General features: G+C 40.5%; 1 protein-coding gene across 1 annotated transcript in view; it reads left to right on the top strand.

Annotated features, from left to right (window-relative positions):
• Window positions 1–3,004: 3,004 nt before the first annotated feature.
• The window catches only part of HGFAC (HGF activator), a 40,967-nt gene continuing 18,062 nt past the window's right edge, over window positions 3,005–25,909 (top strand). Inside the window, exons 1-7 of the mRNA XM_015625547.2 lie at window positions 3,005–3,197; window positions 4,683–4,737; window positions 6,571–6,667; window positions 11,708–11,781; window positions 16,449–16,562; window positions 17,216–17,347; window positions 18,721–18,831. Of these exons, the coding sequence (XP_015481033.1) occupies window positions 3,132–3,197; window positions 4,683–4,737; window positions 6,571–6,667; window positions 11,708–11,781; window positions 16,449–16,562; window positions 17,216–17,347; window positions 18,721–18,831 (649 nt within the window). The 5' untranslated portion in view covers window positions 3,005–3,131. The remainder of the gene's footprint in view (window positions 3,198–4,682; window positions 4,738–6,570; window positions 6,668–11,707; window positions 11,782–16,448; window positions 16,563–17,215; window positions 17,348–18,720; window positions 18,832–25,909) is intronic.

Raw genomic sequence — 25,909 nt, 5'->3', positions numbered from 1 at the left:
AGTAGAAAGAGGAAAAAGACTGCTGAAACAAATGTATTTTAGCCTTTGATACTGGAGGACTACAGTCTCCAAACATGAAAAAGAATTCCTAATCTTATTTTGAAATTTCATTGTCTTTAGTAGTAGCAGAATATGGTTTCAAATGCATTTGAGTTTTATGTTCTGCAGGAAATGTTCAATATTATATGCAGAAAAATTAAGAATCAGAATGTGCCTTTCTTTAAAAGGCAAATGGAATTTTCCTTGAAAACAAGAGCTGGACTCTAGCTGGAGTTTTACTGGTGGGATGAGTTGCAATGCTCCAAGCTGTAGAGCTGCCAAATATTCTGTCACTCCAAAGCCAGGTTTTTCTCTAGCTCCTTTTTCCCAGTATTCCCTCTCTTTATATTTTATGTACATGTATATACACATATATTTAAATCCATTTAGTATTATACAGAGCCTCATTTGAAATGAGGACCAGGTTTAAAACCTAATGTTAGGGAATTTATCTTGAATCCCATATGGATTGTTTCCATATCTTTGTTATTTTTCTTGTTATTGTTATTAGCTCCATGGACACTTGATTCTTATTTCTCTCTATACAAAGTTTCCATCACTAGGCTGGAAATAGTGAGTCACAGATGAGTAGACTTGAGAAGGTGGTGGAGAGCAGCTCTGCAGGCTCATCTGCCTGACCTGTGGGACAATGGTTTTGGCACAGATCATACTCTTTGCACCTATGAACTCCCAAATTCCCAAAGCCCTATGTTTATAAGAAGTTTATAAGAATTCTGTATTAAAACCAAGTCTGTAGTTTTCTGACTAGTTTCCTACCAATGAGATTAAATGGTTCTCAAAAAAACCCCATTTTAACAGTTCTATGAAATTCTTGAAGGAGGCAGACAAAGTTTCTTCTGTTTATAAACAGCTGAAAGATTCACTGATCATTCAACATAATTTACCAAAAAACCACACCTCAAATGTTGCCTTTTTGCTATGGCCATAAGACCTGTTCAGACACCTCTCTGCTGAACAAAGGCAGGCACTGTATAGGGAACACTTGGGGTTTTTAGTGATTCAGATCCATCTGAACCCTGAAATCACTGTTCAGACATTACTCAGGGGTAATTCCCATTTTATGGTGGGGTTTCTCTGGCAGCTGTTGCAACTCCCAGCTTTGATGTCTTTTACTTTGTGCCAGTACTGTCCTACCAGCTGAAGTGACTCCTGATGTTGGTGTTTATTCCTTTTTCTCCTGTTAAGGAGCTAAAAGCTTGGAGTTGTAACTCCCCAGAAGGACACACTGCAGCTCTTGTGGAGATCTACAGCATGAACTGCAATAACTGGGAGTAGACACACTGACAATAGATTGCATCCTTGCTTTTCTTCTCCATTACTTTTAGGCATGGAAAAATGTTTCCCTACAGCATGCATTGGTCACCATAGAAACACAGTGGTTTTGGTCCTGGAAATGGATGATTTTTATTCTGGAAATGGGTGGAAGAGGTATTTACACAACTTTAAAGAAGTATCTTCCTCCTCCCCTCACTCCCCTACTCTTCTCTTTCTACAAAACCTTTGGGAACTCTTGAGTGGAATAGCAGGTAATGACTATTGTTCACCCTTTCTTTGCAAAATTTTAGTATGGTATGGTAAGTAGATGTCTACAAGGCATTGAATAGGCATTATTGATTTGAAACCTGATGGCCAGACTGATGAATGAGGAGAGGAAGTGGAAATCTATATTTCAGCTTTGCTAGGTGTTCTCAGGCAGATCAGACTGTCTGTACATCCTGTTTCCAGGTTTAAAATGAGTGAAAATAAGACAAATCTATTCCACAAGTCTATTCTGAAGCTTTATTTACTTCAAGTCTTCTGGCAACAAGCAATGCATAGAGGCAAAGATTTTTCTTCTGCTTCTTTGCTAGATTTTGAGAAGGAAATTCCAACTTTGACTGCTTCTTGCTGTTCCAAGCCTTGCTCAGAGTAACAAAGTTTAATCCATAAACCTATATAGGCCTATTTGAACTAACAGGAGTTATTACTGTGATGAAAGATACAGCAGTGTGCAAATTCCCTGCACCACGATAAACTATCATATCAAAATTGTGCAGGGATAGCTCTGCTTCACCACTGGGCCCTACTGCCATGGCTTTGTTGTGTTAAAAAAATTGAAAAGAATCATATCCCTTCCATAGCTGTGCTGGTGAGACTTCAAAGGGCAGCATACAACTTAAGCAAGAGCTATGGTATTCTTTCTGTTGTTCAGGCTCTGGGGATTTTGGGTGTGAAGAGGTGTGGTCCCTGATTGACAGGACATGGCAAAAGCCTCAAGCACAGACACCATTGTACCAGCCAAACCTGCGGATTTTGGTTGTGGGGCAAGGTGGAGCTGAAATAGACTGCTCTGGTGAAATCTCAGTTTTAGCAATACCCTCTGCATCTGTATTCAAAAGGATTCTGCAGGCAGCTATCTCAGACAGGCACTTATCAGACAGAGATGGCTTTGCTCAGGTGGTTGTAGAAGGGAGCTTTTTGGTACACAAAATGTATTATCAGAGTGTATTTTCTTTCTTTTTAACTTTCCCAGTCTGCTGCTGGAAGGCTGCTGTTGCAAGTCAAGGCTGGGCAGGTAACCATCTGTTAATGAGTAATCCTTGGTATTGGCATTGATCTGGTCCATATTTTTGCAGTGTAATGCCATCTCCTGAGTGGGCTTACTCGGAGCTCCCTGTTGTTGCTATACCATGCTTTTAATTAGCTCCTGAAGAGAAAGAGAAGGGAAACATTCAAATGATAAACCAGCTCTAGTTCAGGCAACACTGGAACAACTTCTCTGGAATTGCCCTTCAGTGCTTGCTTATTACACCAGCAATCTTGGGACCATCTCCAAGGGTCAGGCACTTTGTATACTCTTCACTCCTGGAGGTTTAGGGAGAGTCTCTCCCTACGGGGCATTCCCTTCTACCCACAGAGACATTAATGATTAACAACGATAACAGCTCTGCTTACTTAGAAAACTAAAATATCCTAAAGTTGAGTAAATCACAGTCCCTTGGGAGAGCTTCTTCCTGATTCACCCTCCTGCTTCACTCCAGCTCTGGAAGTTTTCCTCTGCCAGGCAAAACCTTCATGAGAGGAGAGCAAAGATGAAAGTCTGTGCTCCTCTCACTGTTGTCTTGGTGCTGAGTCTGAGCAGTGACTGTGCAAGGATGGTAAGTGATTCTTCTCTTTCAGAGTAGTAGATCAGCTGCATGATGCCTGGCAGGGCCAGGCTGCCTTGGGAATGGATGAGTGAAGCCACTGAACAGACCCAGAAAAAGAGATCTGAAGGGAACACAAAAGGGATTAGCCAGATAAAGGCTGGCAGCAGTGCTCACTAAGTGGGGGGACTATGGGATAGCTGGTACTATACCTTTCTCTATTTAAAGCAATTGCTTACATCCTTGCCTTGCTATGGAGGAGGAATGGGAGGGCAGGAAGGACCACAAAAACTGAAATCCTTAAAAAAGATATCTCAGAAATGTGTTGACACAAGCAGGTACCTGCAGTACCATGGAGGGAGAGTGCTCCACTGCCAGACATTACTGCTGTCTGGTAAGTGAACAGCCCAGCTTAGGCGGCTATCTTCATTTCAGACTTCTCCCTGTTTCCATGCCAAACCCTTCAGTGTTTTTGCAGCATGTATCTTGTGTCTTTTTTGGGGCTATGTCTGTCAAGCACATGATCCCCACCACAGTCTGGCATCTACCATGGACTAGCAGGGCAATAGCCCACTGCTGCCTTATGGTGAGCATTGTGGCCTTAAGATCAACCTTATTTCTCTAGCTATGTTAAAACTAGCTCAAGTATGCTTAGATTATGTTATAACCCTATCTCAGCGAATTACAAAAGTATGTCCTCAGATATTACATGTGGGAATAGAAAGGAATGCTCAAGTTCAAGGTGAAGATCATTCTTGGCTGAAAGCCCTTGCTTGGTGGTGGCAGAGTCTGTGTAGAGTGCAAAAATTGTTCTTTCCTCAGAACTCTCTATATATCTCAGCAACAGCTTTTTCTTAACCCTCACTTTTTATATCCCCTGTCCAGTTCTATGCTAATGATGCTTCTTTGACTGCTTTTGTGATATATTTTTTGCTATAGTTCAGTTGCCACTGCCTTTGGTGGCAGCAGCATTTTATGTGTATTATCCTTTTTTCTATTGTTTCCTGTGGCTTAAAATCAGCTCAGCCTAGTGCTCTTTGCTTGCTGATTTGCAAACCCAAATACAGTTAGAAGTTGCTTTTGTAACTAATGCCCTGGGGGATACAGCTAAATAACAGAAAAAGGCAAATGTTGGGATATTATTTGTAACTGTGAACTGTCCCCAGAATGCATCTATGCTTCCTGCTGAGAGGAATAAGAGATGCATCCCTTGGCTATAGAAAGATATATATATATATAGATATAGAAAGATAAATTGGCTTTTGTTGTGTTGTGCTGGGTTTTCCTGGTTTAGTTGTCACCTTCAAAATCAATGTTGTTCAAAAGTCTTTCACCAGACTGTGCCCCACAAAAAATCACAAGCAAATAAGAAGATTTCCTCAGAAACACTGGGAGAAACACAATTTCAGGGCACCCTGGAAAGCAGGTTTTTACCAGTAGTGTGGTTCCCATAGTGAATTTGTGTCTCCAATCCACATTCTCTTTTTCTCTTTATAGCAAAACAAATCTGGGGCAGGAAGAGGCTCAAAGCATGGGTTCACTCGCCCACAAGGTACCAAGTCAAATCCAGTAGGTTTCATGACAGTAAGAATGGTCTGCCTGTCTGTATCCGCGCTGTGCAAGTCGGTAGGAAGCCTGTCTTTGTTTCAACATGAATAAGGATTATAGAATGGTTATGCCAATATTAATTTCTGTTTAAAGGGGAATTTGAGATTAGCTCAGGAGTCTCAGGTAATTTTCCTTCAGGTGCAGATTAATGGGAAGGTGCTGATGGGATTTTAGTTTGTCTGAGCTGGCATGGCTTTATATTATTTCACAAGGTGGTGTGGCTGAAGATGTGCAACAACCTTTAATCAGAGCTGCAGCTGCCCTGTAACTTTCGAACACATGAACTCTTTGTACGTACAAGTTCAGTTTCTACCCTGGCCCTTGATCTCTCTGTGGGAGAAGGGTTTGAGTTGCATGCAGCTTTCTGGGTTGCATTTGTTCTGATGGAATCCCAATAATCAGACATCCTGGCTGTGGGAGAACATTGCAGTTTCCATTTTTAAAGCTGTTATTGCCCTGTGCTTTTGCTGTTAAAAATTATATGCATTGGGCAATCAATAGTGACTTTATAGGTTATAACAATCTTCAGTGGCCTTTGGGATGCAATGTCTTCTGAATGGGGATGTATTTTCTCAGCTCTCCTGCCTGCTTATACTGGGAGCTGTCAGACAGAGAAAGCTGATACTGGAACATTTGTGTAATTCAGAGAATGAAAACTGGGATCGACAAGGGGATGGCAGAGGGGATGGCAGTGGCTATTTCACATTGATAGAGAAGGAGGCAGTTAGGGCAGATGGAGAGACCATAATTCCAACTGATTAAGGAGGGGTTGGACCACAAGGATAGGTTATTTTTTCCGTAATGCCAATAATTGACCTCAGCAGCTCTTTGAGATCTCTGGGCTTATGAGAGTTAGCAGATATTGTAGAGTGTGCAGAAGCCTCAGCCGTCATGGGAGGGGTAAGCTCAGGACAAGAAGCAATCGTACATTGTGTCTGAGAAATGGAAATGTGCTGTGCTGCTGGTTTGGTTGAATGCCCCATTTTTCTCTTACAGCAGCGACTGGTTTCCCATTCAGACTTTGGGATTTCAAAACAGATTACTTTTAGTTTAATGGTTAAATAAGCTCTGACAGTTTTTCATTGTCTTTTTTGTCTTCAGCCTCTCTCATTCTCAAGACTAATCTTGAAGGATTTTTTCTGATAGACTCCCACTAACCTTCCTTGAACTCCCACCACCCTTCCTTAGACTGCCATCACTGATGTGGCAAATATAAAACTTGCCCTTTCTAGACACTGGCCCCATCAGATTCTCCCCATTTGTAAGGAACCTGCTTATCCCCAAGGGAAGGTGGTATGATTAAAATTCTCTCTCTACCCCCAAACTTTAAAACCTTCTTTCTCCTGACTGTTTCTATTTCAGTTTGTACTGTCTGGTTCCTTAATTATTTTAAACAGATATTACAATGTGATATAGAGCCTGAAAGGATATAACTTCAGAAATTATTTTAATATGCAATTACAATACTACATAATTAGAAATTATAATTGCAATTAATGGGTATAATTGGCATTTGCTCTACCAGAAATGGCAGTTATTTTGAACTGAAATGATCTGAGATATTTGTTCCACTGCAGAGTCCATTAATCTTTGTTGGTTCAGTCATTATGTAGGATTTTAAGCTGCTTTGTATGCACTAGACATGGCAGAGACAGAGTCCTGAGTACAGCTGAAAAACTTGCAGATATCTATCTTTTTAATTTCATATAATAGTACATAATATAATTTGTGGGTTGGTTTTCAGCTGCATTATGAGTTTTTTATATTTGTATTTCAGTGTTTACAGAGGATGGACATTTATGCAAATTTCCTTTCCGGTTTGGTGGAAGGTTTTATCACACTTGTTTATCAAATTCATTTTCCATAAAGAAATGGTAAGTTGACATTGTTCGTAAATGAAAACAGCATTCAAATGAAACACCATTTTTTAGTTCTTTAATCTTGCTTTTGGAATAATTAACATGAGCTTGATGCTGAGCCCAGGGAGACTGGTGCATGGGCCATCATAGTCATGGCCCTCGGGTCAAGATGTGCTTGGGGAAGAGAGCCCTGGCACTGGGTTTCCACAAGCACAGGAGGCTCAGGAACTGCAGAAATGCTTCCTTGCTGCCCTTCCTCTTGGAAGTTCAACTTACATGAGTAACAAGAGCTTGTACAGAAAAAGCAGGACCTATAGAATGACCTGGTAGAAACCCTCTGCTGAGGGAGAGAGACACAGACACCTGCAAGAGAGGACACTTGGTTAAGGCACTGTTTGATTTGTGCAGGCTGTACTTGTACTGCAGTAGAGACCATCTGATTTTTGAGGAAAGCTCTTTTCTCCCGGCCCCCATGTCTCTAATTTCCATCCAGATTGGCACCAGAACCCCTTTGGACAGTGCAGTACTAAGAAGAGAGGTATTACTCCTGTTTGTTGGTTAATGATTTATTCTACTAGTGTGTTTAAGGCCAGGTCTCCTTTTGGGCAAAGGTTACTCTTTTACTTTTGCAGAAGCTGTTAGAAGTATTCATGGTCCATTTTTGGGGTAGTGGCATTCAGGTGGGAACTGTACTGAATTAAAGCACTGAATGAAAAAGATAAACTTTGTAGACAAATTCATATGATAGGCATATGTTAACTGAAATCAAAGGCAACAAAGCAGACAATATGTGGGTGCCAGTAATGTGAAAATTATGCCCAGATGAGCCATGTGAAAGGAAAACACTTGCCTGTTTTCAGGGTGGAGGTAATATTTTAGAGTTTGTTTTACTCACCCAGGCAGGGCAAAACTCTCATTTTTTATACTGGACTGTCTAACTTTTTCATGATCTGTTGGTGTCTTTCTGATGACACATCTGTTTCAAGTGTAAGTGCTGCTGTAATGTAAACACCCCACAAACCTGCTTACACAAACAGACAGTGAGCTTCAGGCTAGGAAAGCGCTTCAGAATTTCCCCAATATCCATCGATACAACTCAGCTAACAAAAGCCTCCAGGAAACAAGAATTTGAGACTATCTTAACTAAAGAAAGGGAACTGGAATAATTTACCAGTTTGAATCCTGTCTTTGATGAACTGTAGCCACAAAGAGATTGACCTTAGTACCCACTTAATTTCATGCAGTGCTTAAGAGAGATCCTGTTAATATATGACACTGTGTGTTTGTTTTTAGCCAGTTAGGCCGCAGAAATGGAAAAACCTGTGAATGGATGGGGTCCAAGGTTAGAGCACACTTTAGAGCTGACCTTGAACAACTTGCTCTTATACTTCCGACTTTTTAAAAGCCATTTACAAGCAGGGAGACGAGGAGGAGGACAGCTGGAGTTATTTGGATTTGACAGATCATTTCACCCTATGGGTGACCTTCTGACCAGTGTTTGCTCATCACTCATAAGCTAAAAGCAACTTAACGTGTGACTTCAGGCACAGAGATGCCGGGAAAAGAGCCCTGAACAGCAGTTGGGAAACCTGCTCTGTGCTTTTTTTGTGTGACTTGGCACTAACCCAGGCTGGCCTTACACTCAATAACTGATCCCAGGGCACCTGGTGGGCAGCAGGTGAGGGCAAGGCTTGTGCCCTTACTGCTCCTGCCTGCTGCAAGCTGCTAGTAATGGATGATGGGAGGCTGGGTCCAAACTGCTTCTTTGGGGGTGAATTCCAGGAAACCCGACCAGGAGAGAGCTGACTTGGGCATTTAAGTTCATGTCCTCAGTCCTCAAGTTATACTTTGGGTCAGGACTACAGGCAGGGCTTTACAGTGCAGGCCAAACCCCACTCAAATGTGCTTTAGATTTATGTTTTCTCATGCTACATATGACACTATGACACAGATACTCTGTTTCAACATAAATCTGCTCCTGACTGCAGAAAGCTCTCCCTGCCTTCTTTGAGAGCAACAAACAAGTTGTATTTTTATAAATATTTATTGAAAATACAGGAAAGAAGACAAAATAATTGCACTATTTAAATAAAATAATTCCTTTAACAGCATCCTGTATTGCTTTTCCCCCTTTATCTGTTTTCACAGATAAATTTCCATTTAGTGGCCTATTACCTATTACTTCATCATATCTTGTTAAAGATGTAGTGTAAATTTTCCTTTTGTGCTGAGGAAAAAGAATTGCCACTGAGCTTCATTGGTACCTCCAGAAAGACAGAGCAGTGTAGGGACAGACAAAATGGGGTTGCAGTGAACACTTGTGAGAGCAAAAGGAGAGGGTGGTCTGAACAGGACCAAGCTGTGTCTGCAGGGAAGCTGCCAGCACCCTGTCCCTGTGTCCCAGGGTGGGATGGATTCCTCAGATTCTGCTCAAAGGGAATGACAGGAGCAGGCCCTGGCTGAGATTTTGGCTATACTTTGGAAGGTGTTGACTCATACCCTGCAGAAGCCTCATCCTGTGCTTGAGTCCTGGATGGGTGGAGCCCCTGTGAAAGGGTGACCTTAGGTCTGTGGAGGAAGGATATAATCTTGTCATCTTCCTTGGAAACAAGAAGAGTTTTGATATGTCAGCCACAGACTAAAAGCAGTGCAGGGGACAGCTTTTTGGCCAGCTGGATTACAAGATGGGGAGTCTGTGACAGTCCTGGAAAGAAGTACCTGTGGGCTGAGCTGGGAGATGTCAAACATCAGGCTGTGAATTTTCCTGGAGCTGGTAGTGGTTGGTCTGGTGCTGTCAGGCAAAGCATGGCCATGTCTCATGGTCAGGACAACACCTAAAAAGGTCTCAAGCAACCTCCAAGTCTCAGACATAGTGACAACTCCAGGTATCTTGGCAAAGCTCTTTCCTGGGCCTGGGGCTTTGCTTGTTCTCCAAAACATCCTATTTTTAAGGCTCCCTATACTCCTGGTGGGAAAAATGGCCTGCTTTCCATTTATCCTGCCTGCCAGTTAGACCTCATCTGTGACACACCCTTTTGTTAGTCCATTCCCATGTTTTTTACCATTTATGGGTTGAAAATGTTAATTAAAATAAATCCCTTGTAGTGGACTTTTCTGATATAATGAGTTCAGTATTTCTGTCTTTATGTTTTCACTTTCATGTTAATCATTTTATATGACAAGCTTATGTAAAGATATTTGCTATCCCATAAATTTTGAGTGTGGGTGCGTTTGCAAATAGGATAAAGAAATAATAAGGCCATTGGGTTGGTTTGGCTGCTGAAGGTAACATTCCTCAAGACTGAAATGTCACCACATTTTTGGTAAGCCTCCAGTCAGACAAAACATTTTTAAAAGAAAAGGAGGAAGACAAGTGAAATAGCTTTGAGGATGAGCTGAGATTCTCACAGAGAGTGAGATCTGTAGTGGAAAATAGAAAAGGATTATGTCACTGTGCAAGAAGCTTGGCACCAAGGAGGCAGCTTGGCATCACAAGGGAGGACCAACCTCATTGTAGCCACTGCAAGGCAATAGAGAAGGCCTGGCTGTGGAGAGCATTGAGTGGGAGGATCAATGCTTTGTGGACAGCTGGTGGAAGAAGCCTCTGTTGGGGTCTCTGACAACAAGAAATCTTTTAAAATGGAAACGTTTGTGATTCCTCCGATTAGAATTTGGCTGCTGCTGGACAGTGACACAAGCAGTACTGAGGACACTTTAATTAATTTCTCATCTTCCTTCTCATGCACACTAGACCACCCTTTAAAGAAAGCACAGTCCACTTCCCACCAAAGGTTCTTTGAGAAATTCCCATCAACTCCCAGCGGTTGCATCAGCCTTAATTCCTGTGAGAGAGCAGCCTCTTTAAGTATGTGCCATGTTAATCTGCACCAGACTACCAAGCACCTCTTTTCGAGCACCTCATATAATTGAGGTCACCAAACTTAATATATGTGGCCTATTCAGATGCTTCATAGAAATTAAGCATTTTAAATACCACATAGCATCTAATTAAGAAGAAAAATAGGGCAGTTAAAATGTAGACATGAGCTACAATAAAATTTCAATCTAACTTGTAACATCCTAGAGTGAAAAATTTGACCACACAACTGCTCAAGGAATGATAAAACCATGCATAATGAAAATAAATCATCCATCACATTAAATAAACTCCAGTGTTTTCTAATGTCCTGTAGCTGATCTCTATTATTCTGCATTATAACTGGCTGGGGAAGATGTTTTAGTGGATGGTGCACTGGGACAGGACATGGACCTCCAAGGTTCAGCCTCAGTTCAGTCACGTGCTCTCAGTGTGTCCTCGAGGTAAACTCCAAATCTACTCCTGCAAAAGAAGAACAGCAGCTCAGTGCTTCTTGGAGTGCTCTGAGCCTGAGATGGCAGACTGAGAGAACAGAACACCACTGAGGGTGTGCAGGACTCAGTCCCCTGCCCTGAAAATTGGAGAGGTTTTATCTGCGCCTTTGGAAATCACCATGCTGTCAGTTATTTCCTCATTTCATCTTGCAAGTTCTAAAATAAGAATGCTTTAAAGGAACTGAGTGCAAAAAGGGTGAAATATGCTTGTCACTGAAAGTCAGGGAAAAGTCCCTTTTTGTGGACAGTCTCCTGCCTCCACAGATTATTACAGTAACTGTCAGGCATTAAAAATGGGCTGGGTCCTGTTTTGCTTGTTTTGTAAAAAGTAAAGAAGACATAATTTATTTGGTTTTGTTTTTTTTTTTTCCTGCCTTTCATTTTCTAATCCCAGAAATAGAAAGAATGTTGGGTTTTTCTAAATGATTCATTGAAAATTCCAGGTCCTGCATTTACATCTTATTTTTAATCTGCTTTTAATTTGAGAGAAGTGGAGCAGAGCAACTTTAACAAAAGAAAGCATATTTTTTACTCTACTCTTAATGAGTTTGAATGAAACTGATGCTAATTAGAAAAAAACAAGCCTGAATTTCCAGGATGCCAGGGTGTGAAGGCCCTGTAGTTTCACTGTAAACATCCAGGTTGTTTAAAGATGCACTAAGCTGTACCTTTGATTCTTTTCAGGTGTTCAACAACACATAACTTTGACCGGGACAGGAGATGGGGACACTGTGCTTTGCTGCCCAAAGACCACTCAGGTAAGGCAAGCCATTGCTGAGTTGCTCCAGATACCTGGCTCCTACTTTGCCACCTGCAGGACGGAGGGACAGTGCCTTCAGCACAGTTTTTATTGTGTATTTATTTTGAAGCAAGCCTTCACATCAGCTGTTTCCATAATCTCTCTGTGACGTTGCACAACCATAGCATTAGACTGCGAATATCAGAGTCTTTAATTCACTGTCTGTTGACTAACTCAAAGCCATGGAGAGAAATTATGGTAATGCCAGCATGGAAATCCAAACTCCTGCTGGAGCCGAACACAGAGGTGATCATCTTCTCCTCCCTCATGGCTTGGATGTGCCTTTTAGCTTTCCCTTCATTTACAGAGCTGCATTTTCTGTCTGTTTGATCAATTAACTTTTTACAAAGTACAGAAACATTTGAAGCAAAACACAGCCAGCACTTCCAGCTTTCCTTTTGTGAGATCTCATGGGAAAGAGCAGATCTCAAGCCCAGACTTCCCTGAGCTTTGGGCTGTCAGAGAAGACAAGAGGCCAGACATGTTCATTGCAGGAGTCCTGAGGGATAATGAAAGGATTACTTAGCTGAACAGCTCTGTAGCTTCATGTGGTCACCACACTCCAGGGCTACAATTACCTCATTGCGAAAGTCTGTCTAAAAGGGAAGTCAAGGTCTGTGGCAAGGTCACCTTTATATATAAAAAATAACTTTAACTGACACACTGGGTGAAAGTTCACCTTGGAATATGCATCCCTGTCCTCAGCAGTCCCTCAGTGACTGGCCTTTGCTTATCTCTGTATCTCTGGCTCCATGTTTCATGAACTGGGTGCTGGGGAATCCCATTTTATAAGGAATATATATATATATATATATAAAGATAAATTCTCATTTCATACAGGCACAGACCAGCTTGAAAAATCAGGTGTTGCACTGGTCAAACTTCATGCCCCTGAGGCTTTTTTTGGATCTGTGTTAAAATTCTGCTCATGTTCCCATTTTTGCCATCTCACTCTTTTCAAATGAGACACATTTTATTTAGCCTGCAGGATATAACCAATAGCCTTAGATATTCACTTCCCACTTTCAAATGAAGAGCTTTTTTCACCAACCCCTTTCAGAGAGTTCTCCTACAGTGTCAGGAGTCTTATTGCCAAGCTGATTGCAATCTACCAGAGCACTTGAAAAGCCAAGTTAGCTGAATCACGCTGACAGTCTAAAATTAAGCAGTGCACAGCATCACCTTTTTACATGTAACTACTTTAAATTATTTTCCAGCCCGGCTTTAAAACAGATTAACAGTAGATCATAGGCCAGTGACCTAGCCCCAAAACAAGCAGCAATATACACAACTTTGTAATGCAAGTGTGGCAGACATGAACATAGACTTTATGGGCAGTTCATGCTTACAAGAGTCAGGTTATAAAGACTGCACTTTGTTATTCATCAGTGACTTCCCAGAGCTTAAAATGTTGTTGGTAGCTGTGACTTGTGACTACTTTAATCCTCCAGTGAAGCACTCACTGTCATGGTGACAGCTGGCTGACTCAAGGAGACTCTTCCAGGAGCTGAAAGAGCTCTCCGAGCCCAGTGTCACACATCTGGGGGTACTTTGTGCCACCTTTGTCCCTCTGTCTGCCCATTGCCATTATCCTGCCAGACATCTGGCTGTCTGCAGGCCTTTTTGGTCTTCCTGGCTTATTTTTGCCTGTTACCCACAACAGTGTTGGATGGGTGTGTTGGAGCAAGAAAGCTGTCCTTTCTGCCTGCCAGGTTATCTCTGTGGATATACCTTAACATCACTGAGGGCTTTTCCTGGCTACTGGTTTTCCTCCATAAAAAAAAAAAAATATATGAGAGAGGAGAGGAAAGAGAAAAAAGGATGGGGTAGTGGCATAGCTGGAAGAGATCACTGCTGGCTGTTGCAAAATAAAATATAGCCCCTTTATTTCTGGAAGCATTTAAAATTTAAAAAAAATAAATAAAAGGTTTTTGGTTGTTATTTTATTTATAAATGTAAGTCTACTTAGCTGTTTTTTTTTTTTTTTAAGCAGCAAGCATTTGTATTTGTATTTGGACTTCGGAAATGTTTAACAGATCACTAACCATAGCTTCAAGAGAACAGGTTTATGAAAATGTTGAAAGGAAAAGCAACATAATGGATGAAGGGAATTTGAAGCAAAATAAGGAAATTTTGCCTGCTGTGGAAAAAATAAGCATTCAAACTGAACAATGCTGGTCTTTAAAATGTGCAAAATAATACTTTTTTTTTTTTTCTGAAAAATCCACTAAAGTTTTAAATATTTGGGTAGATTTTTCATGAAAAACAAGAAAAAGATGGAATTTCAGGGAAAGAGTATCCTTTGGCAATAAGAGGTTGGTGAGCAATGGCATAGAGAAGGAGCTTCTTTAGAGCAAAGGTTGAAGCACAAACTCTCTCCAGGCCAAGAATACCACATGTATGTGACAACTTCAAAATGCTGGAGGTGCTTACAAATCAATGTTAAGCAAGTGCTGGAGGCTTTGATCCAGAAAAATACATCTGCCAAATTCAAGGGAAAGTTTAACCAAGGAAGCTTTGGCTTTAGGATGAAGTGAAGCTTGGGTAGGAAGTTTCTGCTGGAGGGAGGTGTTAGTACTGCCTACACGTGGGCCAGCTGGGTTGTGCATGCACAGCTCACATATATGTACAAATATCCATAAATGTGAAATGCCCCTACAGGTGTGACTTCCAGATTTTGGGAAGTCTGGTAGGACCACTTCTCTGAATGTGTGGAAATCTTGGACAAATGGCCAAAACACCAGGGAGACCCAAATATGGGGGAGAAAATTTCCAGACAGTATTTTTAAGATCCCTCTGGTTGATACAGAAAGAGGTAATACAGTGGTGTGGGCTGTGCAGGCAAGAAGAAGAGGCATCAACCCAGGAGGAGCTCTGAGGAATGTGGGTGGCAGAAACAGAAAGTTTTTATTGGGAAATAAGGGCAGAAAGGTGAGAAAAGGCCACTGCTCAGTCAGCAGAGACTGGGAGAGGTGAAGCTGCAGTCAAGATGAGAGCTAGCAAGCACGGAGTGTTTTACCCATGAGGGTGCTTTAGGCAGTCTGAGAAAGCATGGACTTGGCACTGCCCAGTCACTGGATAGTTAATAGTGGGCAGGATTCCCCACTGGGAAGTGAGATGTGTCCATCTGCTTATGAACAGAAGTTGTTCTTGGACTCCAGGAAAGATGTGGAGCAACACAGAACATGCCTGGAAGGTCAGACTGGAGTGGTGGGTGGGATGTAGTGAGGGACAGATTGAGAAAGAAATAAATGAGTGGAAGTGCTATTTGCAGATTTAACAAGGGTACAAAAATTTATTGAGCATTTGTTACAGCAGAAGATGACTTGGTGATCAGGTCATGGTTTGGATGTAGTGGGAATAGGAAATACACGATTTTCCTTTGAGGAAATATTACAACATTAGAAGTTTCATAACTATCAACAGCAGGAAGAGTAGGAATGTCACTGACTTTACTTGCTTTCCCTTGATGTTATCCTGGATTGAAACTACCAGTGAATACACCCAGACCTGCTATCTGATAGGAATTACATCACTCTCTCTTGAAGTAAATATTTTGATCCCTGCAGGGGAATCTCAGATTTACGGTGCTGGAGCAAACTTCAGGATATACGTTTTGTGCATCACTTCAGCCCTGTTCGTGTGTGCCTGTGCCTCTACATGTTGCATCCCATGCTCAGGACACAGTGTCTAGCTGAAGAAGCACCTGGACTGAGTAACCCTGCAGATGGCCTAGCAGTGTTTGACTAGCACTAGAAGGAAGGTTTGAATGCAGACAAGATGTTGGGTCAGCTCTGGAACAGATGTAAACATGCTGTTGGTTAGCTTCAGGGGAGATAAATCCCCTGGCACTGCCTGAAATCAGAAACACTGCCTGACCAGCAAGACTCTTACTACTTTTGCATTGCACATTGCCAAGTGAAGCTTCTATTGCAGGAGTTGTCCTGGCACCTACTTCCTCTCCCACCACATTTTCCCATCATTCAGAAAACTCCCTAGTAAATGGAGATATGCTAGACTGGTCCAGTTTTCATCTTTCTTGGAGTGATTTACTTGGATGTGCTTTGTGGTTTGCTTCATCATTTTTCCCTGCCAGCTGTCCATTAGTTTTAGACATAATTCAAAATCCTATAGCAAATTCTTCTGCTGAGAGCTGTCCTTTGTGCAGTTTGAAAGAGATGCGTGGTCCTGGTGGTGGATGTCGCAGTGCGAGGGCTGCAGGGCAGAGGCAGGGCAGAGGCAGCACTGCAGCCTTCCTCCCTCCCCAGTGTAAAGGCACAGCTCCATCTTGTGGGCACCTGTCCCATCATCTTCCTCACCACAGTGCCAGCTCTGGTGACTTCAGGTGTGCCTGGACCTACCCCCTTCAGACAGCTTAGTCTGGGGGGTGAAGGGTCAGCTCAGTGATTTACCATATGGTTTTTAAAAGCTGGGTAAATAAATACAGCTGTTTTACAGCTGGAAACAAACCCACTGTCAATTGGTTGGACCAATTTTCTTTTACATTAATAGATGGTATTAAACCAACTGAGCATTGAACCAAAATGTCTCATGGAGCCAAAAGGACAAAGCAGGACTTATACCATACTTATTAACAACATACATCTTCTTCTGTGGCCTCTCTAGATCACTGTGCAGACAACCCATGCCACAATGGAGGGACCTGTTCTCTCACTCACAGCCACAGGATGTACCACTGTACCTGTCCTGAGGAATTCACAGGCGAGGACTGCCAGCTGAGTAAGTGTCTTCTACCACCAGTGTTACAACATGAAATATGAATAGCAAGTAGGGCTCATTAATGTCTGCTTAATGAGAAGGTAGTGCTGTTGTGATGGGAAAGACCACTGCAGCATGAATGTTTGTGTAGGTGGATTTCCAAATGGTTATGACAGACGATCCATTCCTGACAGGACAACTGAAAATAGCTTGACTGTACAATTATAAATCCAAATATGCTCTGAGCATGGGAAACACAAAAAACCTCTTCCCCTTCCTTTGCTGTTTTTAAGATTTAAATACCCCTCACATGTTTGGAAATTACTAATATCTAGTAGGCAATGCACATGACATTGAGACATGAAAAAGCAGCACAGTTGCAGGTGATGCCTTATCCCTTACATACATGCATGTACTGGGTACAGTGATACTGTCCTGCTCTCTGAGTTTTAGGAGAAAGTCACCTCTGTCCCGAGGTTCCTGGAGCTGCTGCTCCACTGGCTCAGTGCCTCCACACTATGGAGGCTGGCTAGCTTGAGAAGCACTGCCAACAAACATGGATCTGCTCAACATGAAAAAAAGGGGTGAGCAGGGAATGATAAAGAGATTGTGGAGCCATTTCTTGCAAGAAATAACATCTGAAGGCTTGTGTTGTTTGTAAAACTTTGTTTCAGAGAAATGTTTTGACAACAGTCTCTATGAATTCTTTGATGTGGGTGCAAGCTGGTCAAGAGTCCAACAAGGAGTAGTGGAGCAGTGCATGTGTGTGGATGGCCACATCGAGTGCAGGCGTGTGGAACACAAAAGTAAGGCACTATTTTGTACCACAGCTGTAGGTCTGCATGGAGTGGGATAAAGGACAGTGAGTGTGTCAAAGCCTGAGCAGGGCTGCACACCCTAATGCTGCCCTTGCAACTTGTATACCCTCTCTAAAACACAATATTTTAGCTTTCCTTTCCAAGAGTGAGTGGTTATACTGACTCAGGAAATCCCTTCAATGTGTCCATACTCATTTCAGGAAGCAGCTATATGCCTTATGATGAATTTTAGGGACACACTTCAGTGTTTTCTTTGAAAGGGATGAAACCCTGATTTGCAGCATGTAAGAATATACAACAGGTTGTATAGTAGAAGTGGTAAAATTTTTATCCAAAACTATAACCTGCCTGAGAGGCACACCCTGCACACCAACAATCGCTTCATACTGCTCTTTCACCTCTGTGTTTCTTCCCAAGCCCATCCCACTTTTAAACTGCCAACATGTACATTTCACCTGCCTCCAAGATCCCACAAGGCTTGCATTGGCCCCAGATTCCCCATGATTTTTGGCCCATTCCTGGCAGGGGTGATGAAGCCTCCTCCAGGAGCCCAACACCCTGGCTAGCCAGCACAGGATATGCACTTTGAATTGTCACCCATCTGAAGAAGCCATCACAGCACCTTTCATTTGGAGAAGAGATGTTTGGAGGGAGGCAAACCATGTGCCTCACCCATGTATGTGCTCTGGTATGGTTATTCTGTTACTCAGTCTGGCTAACTTTTACCCTGCCCAGATTCTCAAATACATTACAGTACAAATAAGTTTCATAAAAGCCTTTGGAAATATGAAGGTGCTTTTATTCCCACGTTATGTGACTGGAAACTGAAGTATGGAGAGTCAATGGCTTTCTAGGACATTGAGAGTCTATGTGAGAGTTGGGAAATTTGGTAGCACACAATACATCCTCACAGATTTTAAATATTTAACTGAGCTCCCTCCTAGATATGTTATTATAAATTCTAATAAAGCTCAGTGGCAAGCCTGGAATTGGCAGAGCCCTCTGTAGAGAAAGAAGTGTTAATACCATCACCACTAGTAATAATAATCACCACCCCCATTTTTTCTATTGTTCATTGATAGTATCTTTCAATAGCTGACATTATCCAATAGCAGTGAAAACAATGAGACAGACCTTAGTGGGCAGAAATCAGTCGAGTTTCCTTTTCTTTCATTGATCACAATTATCATAATTTATCACAATTATCACAATATCACAAAAGGGTCTGAGATAAGCAAAAAAGAAAAAACTTCCTCCAAATGCATATGCATGGAGGAGATGTACTAGAGTAAGTTAAAATGGACCAATTCCCTTGAATAATTTGTACCTTTGGTTTGATCTTTGGTTGTGTTTTCTTGTAGGTTGTGTTCATGATCCTTGTATGAATGGTGGAGAATGCAAGATGGTTACCTCCACTGGGAAAATAGTATGTGATTGCAAAGAAAATTATGCAGGGAAGTATTGCAATATTGGTAAGTATAGCAACCTACAGGCAGACAGAATATAGAGTTTTCATCTGGGTATAAGACTGGTGGGTTTGGCTCTGTTGTATTCTGCATTTAAGGACATTTCTTGTAACAACTAAAGAGTCACACAGAACAAGGGCTTAATGTATTTCTCCAGTGTAAAACAACACACATTTCACCACTGAGACTCTGGCTCTAAAAATATTTTTTCGTGCCCTTTACTTTATAGAAAATCAAACATAGAAATTCTAACCCAATTACACATGCCTATAAAATAAGTGCATGCCTCCATTTTGCAGAATCAGTCACAGAATTGTACTCTAGAGCTACTGCCTCACTACAGATCCACTTATTCCCTCATAAAGCAGGGAATGTAGCAGCCATTCTTTGGTAGCACTAAATGACTGTGGGATGAAGAAAATGCTCACCCTTTGGGTTACCTTACACTTTAAGTTAATAGCACGTTTAGCCCAGCACAGCTTATACAAAACCCCTTCCTTTCTCTGGTGGGTCAGGGCACAGAAATCTACTTTTTGTTATCTATGTTCTAGTCCAGCTTTGCATTTTAGATGCATAGTTTTGATACAACCTTCCTCCAGAAGAATTAACATTTGTCCCTGTAGGGGTTAAATCTGCTGGTAAAGCTTGTTTGTATGCTATATCTGCAAGTTATGCCAGTGGCTACTTTTTAAATAAATACACATTTTAGGCATAAATTTTAATAGACCTTCTGTCACACCATTCTGTGACCCCATCAATTCACTGGCTTTGTCTTTCTGAGTGCATAAATATCATGGCTCATCAAAACTGAGGACGTGACTCCCAGTAGCTTTTGTGAGCACTTTCTTAATCCAAATAGGGAGTAGGGTAAAAAACCTGTTAATGAACGCTGCGATTTTTATCTGGCATTCTTTTTGTTCCTCTGATAGTTAACAAATGGTGTAGCCATCTATTCTAGCTGGGGGAAAAAATATCCCTTTGGTAGACCAGCAGTAGAGCTGAAATAGCGAATAGCAGGAGTGAATGGGTAAACTGGACAGTGTATGAGCTGGTCCTGAATGTTCGCTCACAGGGTGAATCATGCAAAATGGGTTTGTGACTCTTTCAAGTCCTTCATAAGGAGTGCTATTTTAGCTCAGTTATTTTGTCCTTTAGTCACCACTTGGAGATACCCCAGGCTTTGGGAATGCTGCTGCAGGGGTCTGGGTGAGGGGCTGCACAGCACATGTGTGACCTGGGGCTCAGGGCAGGGCTGCACTCTGCTCATTTTCACATTAAACTGCTTTTCCAATTCCTGTTTTATTATCAGCTTCCCCTGCCTGAAGCACAATGGTGCACACAGACATCCACCCAGTAGGGCCTGGATAATAACTATCAGGATGGCAGTTCTCTAGTTGTCATACCAGTTTCTGTCTGACTAGCTTAGAACAAGAAATAAGCAGGTGTGCTTTGATTACTTGAAAACAATAAAGCAAACATTTGTTTTGCTAAACAAGTGGCTTTGGAGTCTTACAATCCATCTGTGTTCAGCTGCCTAACACCCCTACATGGAGCAGGAGCTGAAGGATTGTGTTTATGTGTCGGGGCCTTGCAATGAATCTTAAAAAAGAAAAAAAGACTCTTCATCAGGATTTAGTAATTCTAAATGAATGCTTCAGGTCTATAGACCTGGTGGTATCACCACAGTAGGGCAGTGGCATTCTGGTGGAAGTGCTACAGGCTTGTATTCTTTGAGCACTCAGAAATGATTTTTAAATATTTGTCGGATTAATTTTTTCTTTGACACTTCAGTTTGATGCAGTGAACAGAAATGGCTTTTTTCTTTGTTTCCTTTTTACTGTCTTGTATAGTTTCCCTTGTCTAACAGGATGTACTTGTGAGGTTACCTTTTAGTCAGAATAGCTGGTGGCTATAATGCTTGATTCAGAGAAAATGTTGCTGTATTTCCTCTCCAAAGTGTACTTTATTCTAATTATCAGTTAAAGAGGCAACCTTAAAGACAAGGTGTGATGCAAAAATGTCCTTTTATATTTCCTTTTTTTGTTTTTAAAGCAGAAATCAATAAATTTAATAAACAGGAAGTCTCCAAGCTGTAAGGTGTTTGAGGTATCTCTGATGTCCTCTGCCTCTGACTTACACATAGAATAACCAGCCTTCTTATGTGTCTAATGGAAAACCAGCAAATTTATTTTAACATTATACTCAACAAATATTAATAAATGAAAGACCATCCTTCATCTATCAGATCACAAACCTAAGTACCACTGTGACCCAAGCACTGGTACAGTAGACTGAGGAGCAAAACCAGCAGGAAGATACTGAGAAACACTTCTCATGGTTGAGGACTCAGCAGATGCTTGGACCATCATATCTGTCAGACCTTTACCTGTTTTCCATGAATTTGTCTAAACTCTTTATTACTCCTTTATGCTTTTCCCTTTCACAGCATTCCGTGTCAAGAAGTTCCAGAATTTAAATAGATGTGATGAAAAGAAGTATTTTCTATTGTTAACAAAAAACCTACTGCCTGGTAATTTTATTCTTCCCCTTTGAACAGTGAGTAACAGAATAATCATAACTTTTGTGATTTTAAAGATACCTATTTATCCGTCCATTACTTTTTGGACTGCTGTGTCCCTGTCAGTACTCAAAACTCATCTTTGATGTTAAAATTCTCTTGCAAACAGTGGAATATACGTGTGTGTGTATATATATGTGTGTATATATATATAGGTTTCTAGGGAATTATCATAAATGACCATATAGCAACTGGAAAATTATGAGTTGACTTCAAAAAAAAAGGAGAGGTGATAAAAGTAAGAGAGAAGATATCTGTAATAAAGGAGATTGATATACAAAAGACAGTTTCTAATATAGATTTCTATTCTTTGTGTCAATACATTATTTTTTTCTTAAAGAAGAAACTTTCAGTCCTAAAGAAAGAACTGCCATTTAAAAAAGTGTTCTGAGACAGTTTATATGCACAGGATTTCAGTTAAGTTTAATTTTGAAGGAAATTAAATACATCACCAACAAATCTCTCCCCAGACAGATGCTGTTTAAAATTGTTCAAAGAGACATGTTTAATCAAGTTCAATTTATAATAATTGCCCTTAAATATGCACCTATTTTCAGAAATAAAGATTTTGTGCTAGAAGAGTAGCTGCATTCTCTTTGGAAAACACTCTTGCTGAGACAGCTCTGAATCCGGGCTCTAGGTGAAGATTCAGAATCCATTGTCCAGTCAAGAGTAACAATGGTTGTCTCATTTAACATAGAAGATTATCAAAAGGGCCCAAATCCAACCACTTTTGCAGTGGTAAATGTGGGCAAGAAGTGAAATCTGAGAAGGATGTGAGTGGAATAATTTACCTCTAGCCCAGGTTGGCATAGGGAATGGACAGCGAATTTATTTGGTAAATAATTAACTTCAGAAATATTTAGTTTCACTGGAGGTAATTACTGATGACAAACAGTAATAAGCATGTAACTGTAAATTTACTTTGACATTTTATGTTTCTTTGATCAGATAGGAGCCATGGTGGGGATGCTGGTTAAAAGCAAAGGGATACACAGCTGAAGACAGAGGAGGAGTTATCTGGCCAGAAGACAGCTAATTAATTATAATATGCATTTATGGAGAAGTTACAGGGGGTTAAAGGATAAAGGAAGGAGATGTAGAATTTTTTTTCCTGGAGTTAGTGCCTTTAGGTTTCTGTGGTTGAAACCCCACCATTGCATTCACACTTTTTGCTTTACTTGATAGTATGTGAATGGAAATGAATACATATTTTGCCAGACTTCCATGTAAAATAACTTCCTTTTTCTTACAACTGCTTTGCTACTGTTGGTTGTTTGTAAATTTGGGGTACTTATTTCTATTTTAAACTTATTCTTGATTTATTCTTATTTATTCTTTATTTATATACTGATATGTTAGTGGGGGTTTTGTATCACGTTTACTTAGTCACCAAGTCTTCTCCTGAAGCATTTGCCCACTATGGTTGTGGGTTGCAGTAAGTGTGAGCATACTGGGAACACTGCACAGAGGATTATATATTTTGAGTTTTCTTTGGATTAAGGCTTAGGTAGCCATAATGGTTTTGATAATATTTTGGTCATGACGAAATGTGAAGTTGGTGAAGGGATTTTTGAAAATTCTGCTTTGTAGTGTTTGGGGTATTTTCCTCATTAAGCTATGGATAATGGAATTAGAGGGGTACCATATCTTTAAAGAAAGCATGAGTTGGAGTGCTAATTGTGGAAGGCTTCTGGTTATGTAAGGAGATGTGGTGTATGTCAGAAGTAGGTTGAGGATTTTCAGAAAAGGAAGATGATAGAATAGCTGAATATGTAATTGCATACAGGAAAAAAAACCTTCTTGGCCACATCTTTGGGGGTTAAACTGGGGGAGTTTGAGGTAATAGAATTAGCAAAAATGACAGCAAACCCACCTTTTTAGTTGTTCTTTTACTGAAATAGTGTGTTGGCAGTTTTCTACTAAAAAAGTAAAGGAAATTCAGCTCTGGAGGCTGGAAGGAAAGTTTTAAATCTTTTTTTTTTTTCCTGAAGAAGACAGAAAATAATGAATTTTAACTTTCTGGTTTATATTTACCCTGTACTAGAATGCTTTTGGATTAGTGTTTAATTTTTTTACTTTCTACAAGTGCAGAGGGAAATAGGGTGAAGTATAACAATAAGGTCAGTTGACTGACGATGAGCATTTAACTGGTCAGTCAGTCTCCCACTGAACTTGGACAAGTAGGTCTGTAAGTAAGACTTGAAAAGGATTTCAAAGTGGGGCTGAGAAGATGCTTGTTGCTTGCATGTATGAAGTGCTGGGCTTAGTAATGAAACTAGGTTGAAAAAGAATAAAGTCATTATTTCTCCACAGTTGTGGAAAAAAAGATGAAACAGCAGAGAAAAAAAAGCAACATTATGTATAAATATGGCTTGGAGAGGTGATTATGTTATTTGCACAGGACAAGTGTATAAATATATATACATATATTTATATGTACATATATTATATAAATATATAAATTATAGGTCACCATGGAATTTGAATGAGGGGAAGGCATGGGTTAATGATGCAAAGATAATGAAGAGAAAGCCTAGACCACCACTGCAGAAATAGTAATGGTGGGTTGGATTTTTATCAGATTTTGAATTATTAAAAAAAATTCTGCAGTGGTGGAGTTACATGGCTAAAAACCCTGCACAGTAGTCTGTTGCCTGTGATAATTAATGGTAGGAGGCATTGGAAGATGAAGAAATGGGTGAGCATGGCATTGTCCACTAAGTCCACACCTCTGATTCATTGCACTGAGACAGTGCCACTCTAGGGGGTGGTGAACAGGAGACCAGAGCCAGATGTGGCTTTGCAAAACAACCATTCCATGTCATTTATGGAGGTGGGAGATGTGAGCAGTGATAGACAGGCTCTTCCTATCTCCCAGACTTCTTTATAATTTTAGGACCATAATAAAGCTTTTGGCTAAATAGAGAAAAACAAAAATAAAGAAGGAAGTACTGTTTGCATGGAGGTTATGGATTAGTAATTTATATTTGACACCTTGGAAAGTGTGGGCTAGGGAGGAGAGCTAGTGAGCTATGCTGGTAGCAGCATGGCATACAGTAAGGACTACCTTTGTAAAGACTGAGACATAATCTTCCAAAGAAGAGGAAAAAAGTTTCTCTGGTCAAAGATAGGAGTAGGTTCAAGATCCACAGATGACTTCTTTTCATGTAGACATGCATTTTCCAGATACTGCTGAACACAAAGCTTTATGTGTTTTTCTCTGTATTCCTACAGTGTTGCTTTTTTAGGTGACAAGTCTTTGTTGTAATCCTAGTATAAACTAATATGATTAATATTAGCAGCTGCTAATATGAAGCAGCTGCTTTGTCCTTACTTTTGTGAGAGTGCCTGACTTGGCAGCAGTGTTATTGGGTGCTGGTTAATTGAAAGCCAATAGGGTGTTTTTAAACCTATTTTTGATTTATTTGAGACGTGACAGTGGTTTCCGTTCATTGTGTTTTATAGAGGGCACATCTTCTCTTGAAGTGTGAGGGGACTGACATCTCTTAATCCATGCAATCTGTCCTGGATAATTGTCAGTTAGGAGGGTGGTTGAAGGGAAGATGTGGAAGATGTGATGCAGCTCATCCTAGAATTACTCTATTGTTTGTTTCTCCCATCTTCTCAGCTCTCTCTGGATGCTTCAGGGGCTCAAGAGCCCCCACCTCTCATTACAGTCTCTCTCTAGAGAGCAGCTGCTCATCTTCTGACCACCAGTAACTGCTACAGTCTGCTCCTTTTCCTGCTCAGAGAGTTATTTTGGCTCATGCTCTAAGCACATCAGGACCTACAGGTATATTCAAAAGAATGAGAGCTTTGACTATGAATTAGGCACTCAGATATTCTTGAAAATCCCGTATGGCAGCCTGTGCAACTGTCAAAGTAGTATAGCACTGATCTTGGCTTGCTGTTGCTGGAATTTCTTTCCCCTAGCTCTTGACAACCTATTTCCTAAATACATTACTTCTATCAGCTTTATATACCTACCTATTGGATTGCATTTATGAGATTGTAAATCATAACTATTGTACTAGAATTGAAGATAATAAATAGAAAAATGAAATGGAAAAAGAGCCAGTCCTTTCTTTTATCTAGGATATTACTTTTCTAAGCTGTAAGAAAATACTGGCAGAGTTTATAGATTTCTGTATTTAAACTTTTATATTAAAGAATTCAACTTATTCAGAAGGTAGTTTTGTACACTAGCTTTTATAACAGATATAAATCTTTTCAATTTTAACTCAATGATCTAAGCATTGGCAAGTATGAAGGTACAAAGACACTTTGAAAAAGAAACATATTAAAAAATAAGCATAGTTTCAGTAAATGCAGTGTGCCATCCTTATGTCAGGATGCAACTTAAAGAGATTTTTTGTGCATGTAAATCACTTTTTTTTTCACAATCTTAAATTCATCCTTGTTTTGCAGGGTAATTTTGTGGTAGATTTATTGATTACAAAAAGATGCCTATTTTTCTACCTTTCTGCCTATTTTTTAGCTCAG

The sequence above is a fragment of the Parus major genome, chromosome 4, assembly GCF_001522545.3.
Source record: "Parus major isolate Abel chromosome 4, Parus_major1.1, whole genome shotgun sequence".
Classification (NCBI taxonomy): Eukaryota; Metazoa; Chordata; class Aves; order Passeriformes; family Paridae; genus Parus; species Parus major.
This window is presented reverse-complemented; position numbering and strand designations above follow the sequence as displayed.